At 51.4% G+C, this 7,324-nt stretch overlaps 2 protein-coding genes across 2 annotated transcripts; one reads left to right on the top strand and one right to left on the bottom strand.

Moving 5' to 3' along the window:
- Positions 1–427: 427 nt before the first annotated feature.
- Positions 428–1,897, top strand: ACET3X_008780 (uncharacterized protein; the record flags this gene model as incomplete). The annotated part of the gene is made up of 1 exon (XM_069454991.1): positions 428–1,897. One exon carries the CDS (start codon positions 428–430, stop codon positions 1,895–1,897), a length of 1,470 nt encoding a protein of 489 aa, XP_069304382.1.
- A 1,296-nt stretch (positions 1,898–3,193) lies between these two features.
- Positions 3,194–6,562, bottom strand: ACET3X_008779 (uncharacterized protein; the record flags this gene model as incomplete). The annotated part of the gene is made up of 5 exons (XM_069454990.1): positions 3,194–3,214; positions 3,264–3,792; positions 3,839–5,347; positions 5,675–6,287; positions 6,337–6,562. The coding sequence occupies 5 exons, from the start codon at positions 6,560–6,562 to the stop codon at positions 3,194–3,196; spliced, it is 2,898 nt and encodes a 965-aa protein (XP_069304381.1).
- Positions 6,563–7,324: the final 762 nt, after the last annotated feature.

The following is a 7,324-nucleotide window of genomic DNA, read 5'->3' as shown; positions in this document are numbered from 1 at the left end:
ATCGCTGGCTTAGAGCGTCAGCCTTGGTTCTAAAATGGATCAGTTACAGCTCGATAGTGACCATTGTCAGGATAAACACAGCGGAAGAGGCTTTCCTGCACAGTGGGACGCTACAGTCGCTAACAACTTAGCATACAGCCCACCTAACCCGTCCTACAGCAGATTTCTTGCGCGTCGTCTCGCAGAACCATGCCGTGTACCAGGCGATGTACGATACGCGGGATGGATCGTTCCAGAAGTAGGCGACGACGAAGCGTGCAAGCCGGTTTTCATAGCCCACTCGACACTAGATGCGATATGGCTGCTGAAAGAGACGCTGGGTGCCAGCACACTTGACGCAGAAAATTGGGGGCGTCTCACAAGCGCTGCTATGGACTTTGCTAGTAGTAAGTCTCTAGAGCCTAGAAACTTAACTACAGCGCGGCTAATGACGCCAACGGAAGGCATCGCGGAGGACCGCATGGCTATAGACTCAGACAAGGACGATAGCATACCGCCATCAGCACAGAGGGCTACAGGCGACCTTGTGCCGTACCGTAAACGTCCAGCCTCCTCATCGCCTATTCGCAGCGAGATCCGTGCCAACAGCTTAAACCGCCTAGCAATACAGGAGGACAGCGCGGACGAATCGACGGCTAGGGCTAGCGAAGTCAACACTATGACAGTACACGCTGGCAAAGACACAGCTAGAGCGGAGGGGGGACACGAGCGCGGAACAAGCGACGAGGACAGCGAAAACCAGAGTGCGACGACGCCTCTATCCGTAAAGAGGTCCGCAACAGTTACAAACAAGAATCGTCTTGCAGAGCTACGGCGTACAAGAAAGCTAGAAAGATCGCGTGTAATAAAGCTCGAGGCGATAGGCTTAAAGGAACCGCCTGAGAAGATGCCTGCGCAGGAACGTATGGCGTACGGCAGCATTGCGCCAGACGATGAGCCGACGATCTCTTGGATCTTCAAGCAAAAAGTCGCGGAAGATGCTGATTTCTATACAGCCTCGCCAACACCCTACTATACTGCCTGCAGCATGCTAGCAAAAGCGCGTGCTTTTGGAAATGCAACCTCGCAGTACAGCGCTGCGCAGTTCCTGCATAATTGGCGGAAACAGGGCACGCCGTTCTTGGTAAAACCAGTAGATCGTTATGTTCTTACCCAGACGCAAATGTCGCAGTCAGTGGATAGTAGCGCAACACTTCATACTGATGCCGACAATGCATTCTGCTTTGCCTGGGACATGTGCACACGGTACGAGACGATGCTTGCAGCTGTAAACATTGGCACTCGCTGGGCTTTCGCTTTGCTAGGGAAGGCGTACGCTCGCAAGGTCGACGAAATCCAGGTCGCTGATCGTCTAGCCAGTAACGACAGAACTCGCAACAGGTACGGGAAGGGCCAGGCACGAACAGAGGCTATCACATATTTGGTCCATCTGGTTTGCCAATCACCATCTAAATCTGACCACGCAGCCTTTCGTTACCGCCTAAAGCGAGCGACACGATGGTTCGACATAGTTCAAGCTCTAGGCTGGGGATCGCTGCTGCTCATACCCCACGAAGAGGTCTCAAACCATTGGCTCGAGCGTGTGCTGCGGAAGAACCAGCGCGATGTTTTTCTTGAGCTAGTGAAGCGCGAACGGCCGGAAATTTGCACGGCAAGCAGGGCCCTCGAAGCCTGGCTAGGGCCGGATGGAATTACTGGTGCGCCGATTGCTGGAAAGGAGAGGCTTAGCATTGAAGCGAATGCGCTAGCTACGGCGGTGGGGTTAACAGAGATTCCAGACAGCGAAGCCGAAGATGACACTGATTCTGACGCATCGGAAAGTATCCCGGCATCGCCGGCGCCATTGCGACAGATGTCGGTACTTGAATTATTCTGTCCTGTAAGCCCTATAGGTTGAACAATAAACCGGGTTACCTGACGACCCTGAACTATGCGCTGCGGAAAAAGAGTGATGGGCTCGAAGAGCACAATGCTGAGCTTCTAGCGACACTCTACGGAAGTAGTGAGGTAGACGAGAGTTGCTAGTCATAGCGGTGCTTATTAGCAGGTGGGGTGTATGCGTCCGTGTTGCGGAAGCTTGCCAATTTAGTGTTAGGCTAGGTCTGTCGTCTAAGTCACCGGCTGTACCGTGGCTCTCGACGATTACAGCCTGCTAGGAAGCTGCTGTCGTATTGCGATACAGATAAGTCAACAACACCGCAGGCTACAAATCTACAAATAACTACAAAGAAGAGCGAAACACATAGCGGCTTCCTCTCTTTTCCTTAAAGGTTGCCGCGCAAGGTGCTATTACCTTTGCCTGCGGAGAATAGTAACAGGATGCCTCTACACTGTGCTACTTCAGCCACTAATGCAATGTAGACTTCGCAGGCTCTATTCTCTAGTGCCTGCGTCTTTTTACTATTACGTTAATTATGTAAATAGTAGAGAAGAGACACAGTTAAGATTAAGAAACGGATTACATGCGACAACGATAGTACGGTTAATATTGGGGTTGGTGTTTTTCTGAATTTACAGTTAATACGAAATATTTTAAAAAATCATAACACTACGTAACGTGTATTAATCTCTTCAAAAGCTGTATAGGATAGAAGATGTATATAGTATATACGTGTTTTATAGGAGAGAAGATGTAAAATTATAGTGGAAGCTATAATAGCTTACTCTACACTGGGGACTCCTGTATAATAGTATGACATCGGTCAACCCATGCATAATCAGAACTACCAAACACGCATTGAATAAAACCTTTAGCATCGCTCCGTAGTCGCATTAACTCTGTACGTCTCTTCTCAAGAACGGAATCATAGTTGATCGCTATGTCGCTGTTCCTTGGGGAGTCTCGACGCCCACTAGTAACCCGAATCCATTGCAGTTGTCGAAGGAAGCGGTTGTTGCAACCTTTGTGCTCTACCCCAGATAGTACTATGTTAGCAATGCTTCTTACTTGGGAAAAGGGCCTCTCTTAGGGAAGTCTTACCAATCTTCTTCGTCATCTCCCGTACCGAAAGCACCCAACCATCGTCTTCCTCCGACGGGAAGTAATCTGGTCGAAGAGACCAGAGCATTCTTGTTACCAAGGCGGCCGCAAACATTTCAGAGTTCTTGGTTGGTCCTTTGGAAAACTCAGTCGCATTCACCGCTACAGTAGGGGTAGCTGAAGAGGATGCAAGGGTTAACACCAACATGAGCATTAGATCGCATTTTGGCTGACCTAAGCACTCGATGAGGCACTGACGTGCTCTGTGGTAGTGTTCACGAACCTTCTGATTCATGCCGGACTTTGAGAACTGGCCGTCCAACTGCTGAAAACCTTTTTCAACTAGCGGCGGGATGGCGTTAAAAGGGATTTGGCAACCAAAGTCGATAGTACTCTTTGTTTGCGAGCGCCGCTTTGCTTGGTGTACTGCCTCAATCGCTGCCCGCTTGAGGCTGCCCGGTCTCGCCGCTATAGCGGATGGGGCCGGAACGTTACCGACTAGCCGCGTCATTCTCCGGTAGCTCAATCGGCCATGGTATGAACCAGGCACACAGTCAATGCGGCACGCCGCTAGAGCTGACATTATGGCGCTGATCCAGTATTCCTCCTTCATCGCCTTGGCCCTGGCGTGTTGCACGGCAGCGCGTAACACAGTGAACCAGCTCGCGTTCTTTGAAAAGAGGTAGCTACTAGATTGGCCATGGCTGTTAACACACTCCCAGTAGAGCTCTTGCGCAAAGTCGCGTCGCGTCTGGCTTCTCAAACCCGAAGTCGCTTCTGGATAAAAGACAGGAAAGATCGACTCGTACTCCCTGTACTGTGTTAGCGGCTGATATTTGAAACGCTAATTGCACGAACCCTGCAGAGAAGGGGTGCTCGCTTTCAGCCCAACGCGTCACCTGCTCTTGCGCCTCCTGTCGTGCCTGCAGTGTTGTTAGGCTTACGCTTTGAGCATTGCCCCGTCCGCCCTTGTTCAGAGCGCGATAGAATTGGTGTGTTACGAAAGCGATTGTCTGCGGCTTCCACATCTCTTCGAGCACCTCTACTAGGAACTCTTCTGCGCCACGAGGCCCTTTACCTGTGAGCCCACCAAGCTCACGGAACCATACCTCGCTGTGACAATAAGCGGCAACCTGGGGCCCATAGTGGTGGCGAATGGAAGCAACGTGCATCATAATAGGTCGTCCATTGTCCATGCGCGGCCAACGCACTAGGTTAGCATGGCCACTGCCTTGCAGATTGAGCATGTTGGGGTCGATAAACGGCCACCCACCCTGCTCAATGCTTTCTATGGTGCAGAGAGGCCCGAGCACTGAGCCCACTAAAGACCGGGGGAACCCAGTAAAGCAGTAGCTGCCAAGGCGATCGAATGCGGCCACACCTTCCGCTAGGGCAAAAGGCAGCCCTTTAGAGCCAGCAGCCTTGAAGCGACGATAAAACTCGTCTGATGCGTGCGCGAACAGACTAGCAAAGGAGGAGAGAACCTTTGGAAAGATGCGTTCTTTGAACGCGAAGAGGACATCAATGTAGGTAGGTTGTTCCAGCGAGAAGTACCGGATTAGCTGGAGGATAGGTTGAAGCACTGTCGCAAAATTCCGTTGACCGTCAGCTAACTGCGACACCTGCACAGACAGAACTTGCTCCATCCTAAACGCGTACAGTTCTTCCTTTATAGCGGCTTTAATCCGCTGTTGCTCGCGAGCGAACGGTTGGGAAGACGTAGGGTTATCAGGAGTCTGTTCGCCTCGCAATTTCCGCAGTAAACGCTGCCGCTTCGCCGCTACCCGAGGGTTTAGGTTGCCATCCTGATCTGGCAGCGTCAGGGCAGCCGTGGCAATGCCCTTGGTAGCAAGTAAGTTGCCGGGGCTATGGCGTATAGTTCGCTTAATGTTGGAGTACGCCTGAAAATAACCACTAGTCAACACGCTCGCACCGTTGTTCTGATAGCTCATGTTGTCCTCCATTACAGCGAGCACGTTGTCGCGTAGGAATGCTGGGGGCTGCGCGGAGGAGAAGTTGCCGTACGATGGATGGAAGGCAAGAGGGTAGAAGGTAAAGTCGCGCGGGTGTTGGTATTGGCGAACAACGTTGTTGCGATTGGCAAGGAGGCAGCGCGCAGGTGCGAGAATGACACCGACGTCATTAGAGGCGTTAGGGAGGTTGGAAGATGCTATTGAGTGGATGTCGACCGCTAGCGCGTAGGAGACCGTCTCAATGCTCTCCAGTCTATACTTGTCCTCTAGTGCGCGTAGAAGATCCTGTGTGTAGTTATCAAACGGCTGTTGATGGTCGTGCGGCGGGGGAATTGGATCGCCTGTTTGTGTACCGCTCTGTGGGGGCGTAGCCCCCTCTGCGCCGCCTTCGGACCTAGCCGCCGCGTCTTCAGAGTTAGATAAATCATTCTGAGAGTTTGGTAAATCATTCCCAGAGTTTGACAAATCATTCCTAGAATCAGACGTCTCGCTATCAGAGTCAGACGTCTCGTCATCAGAGTCAGACGTCTCGTCATCAGAGTCAGACGTCTCGTCATCAGAGTCAGACGTCTCGTCATCAGGGCGCAACCGGGTTTCCTTAGGCAGACTATTGAGTTGCTCAGTAGACAACTCAATTGGAAGGTTCTGCCCGTAGTCATACGCATGGAACGCTGGCAGGTTCTTAGTCCAGAACGGATCCTGCGTGTTCTTGCGCACGTACTCTGGCCACCCTTCCATGAACTGCTCCTGGAACGTTTCCCACTTGACGATTGAGATCGATTGCGACTGGGGTCCATCCAATTTCCAAGAAGCCTCAACACCCTCTCCAAGTAATACGCCTGTAAGGAAGACTTTCTTAATGTACGACGTAAGGAACAGGGCATGGGAGGGTTTGAGAGCGCTGTGCTCAGACGCCTTCTCGCGGCGTTTGCGACGTTCGCTGCCTGACAGAAGAGGGTCTACTGTGCTATCGACAGGGTGCATAACAATAAACCAAGATTCGCGCGTTCCACCCTTTGCAAGACGGAAGGTACGATGCTCCATATCAAACGACAGTCCGTGGCTGTGTTTAGCGCTGTATGGAGCTCGCCAGTGTTTAAAGCTGATTGTTACGTGGTCGAAGAACGTAGAGAACTTCACAATGGGTTGGAGCGGCCGGCCGATGATAATGATAAGGTCGAGGTGGAACTCAGGGATAAATTTGTCCTCAGGCTTGGCTGGTCGGGACCCAACGCGCCTCGATCCGTAGTCTATCGTGTATCGCTTCTGCAGCATTCCAATAGCCTTACTGCCGTTAAATTCGGGGCTGTCTATCATCTTGATAAATCCCTTCACTACTACGTAGTTACTATATGCGTACAAGTAGGATGCTCTTAAACTCACCAGGTAGTCGGTGGTCACCTCCGCTGTGGTCAATAGCCCAGGTAAGTTGATTATTCGCTATTGCGTCTTCGTCCCCAAGGCTGCTCTCGTGGTATTCTTCTCCATCATGCTCGTCAGGTTCTCTATCGTGCTCATCAGGTTGCACATCTTGGTACAGGCCGTCCTCCTCTCCAGCACTGCTGTTATCGTAATCGCTATCGTTTTGTTGTGCAAGATCTAAAGACATGATGATAAGAACAGTATTATATAAAATAGTACGTTGGCTAAGGGCTGAGGATCTTGTAGGGTAGATCGATAGATGATGATCGAGAATCACAATATCCAGTGCAGAGGAAAGAGGAGAGGAACAGTGTCTATTGGGTTAGGGCTAGGGTCAGATACGGATTACTTCCTCCAAGCCCCTCGTTGTTTCTGTCGAGTCTTTTCGCTTGGAGAAGCACTGCCCTCTACAGCTACCTGGTCGCCAAGGGTGTGTTTCTTACGGTGTTTCTTTCGGGTCTTTTCGCTTAGAGAAGCACTGCCCTTTACAGCTACCTGGTCGCTAAGGGTGCGTTTCTGACGGTGTTTCTCTCGGGCTGCAGCAAGGTCGCTTAGACTCAAGTCCTCAATCCCCCTGTTTTGAACTTTGGTCTGCTGGGATGCCTTGGGTATGCGCGGCTCAGTTGAGGGGTGAGAAATTAGCTCTGGGGTAAGCTGGTCCGAACTCGACCGTGCTGAAACGCTACGTGCCGCTTCAGAGACTGTCAGATTGAGCTCTCTCTCTCTGCTAGACTCGGCGTTAGAGTGCCTTGCGGGCAGCGGAACCTCTTGACTTGTATTATCAGAGTCTTCTAGAGTGTGTCTAGACATCCATTCAGTGATTGCGACCTGAATTGTCTCTAGCAAGTCGTTTGCTGCCCTAGTAGACTGGAGCGCAGGTTCGTTGACGACTTCAGGGACCTGACAGATAGCATCACACGCGATTTGTGCGATTGTAGGCGTTCGCGCT

This window comes from Alternaria dauci, chromosome 8, assembly GCF_042100115.1.
Source record: "Alternaria dauci strain A2016 chromosome 8, whole genome shotgun sequence".
Taxonomy (NCBI): Eukaryota; Fungi; Ascomycota; class Dothideomycetes; order Pleosporales; family Pleosporaceae; genus Alternaria; species Alternaria dauci.
Note: the sequence above shows the minus strand (reverse complement) of the source record. Positions and strands in the feature narration are given on the sequence as shown.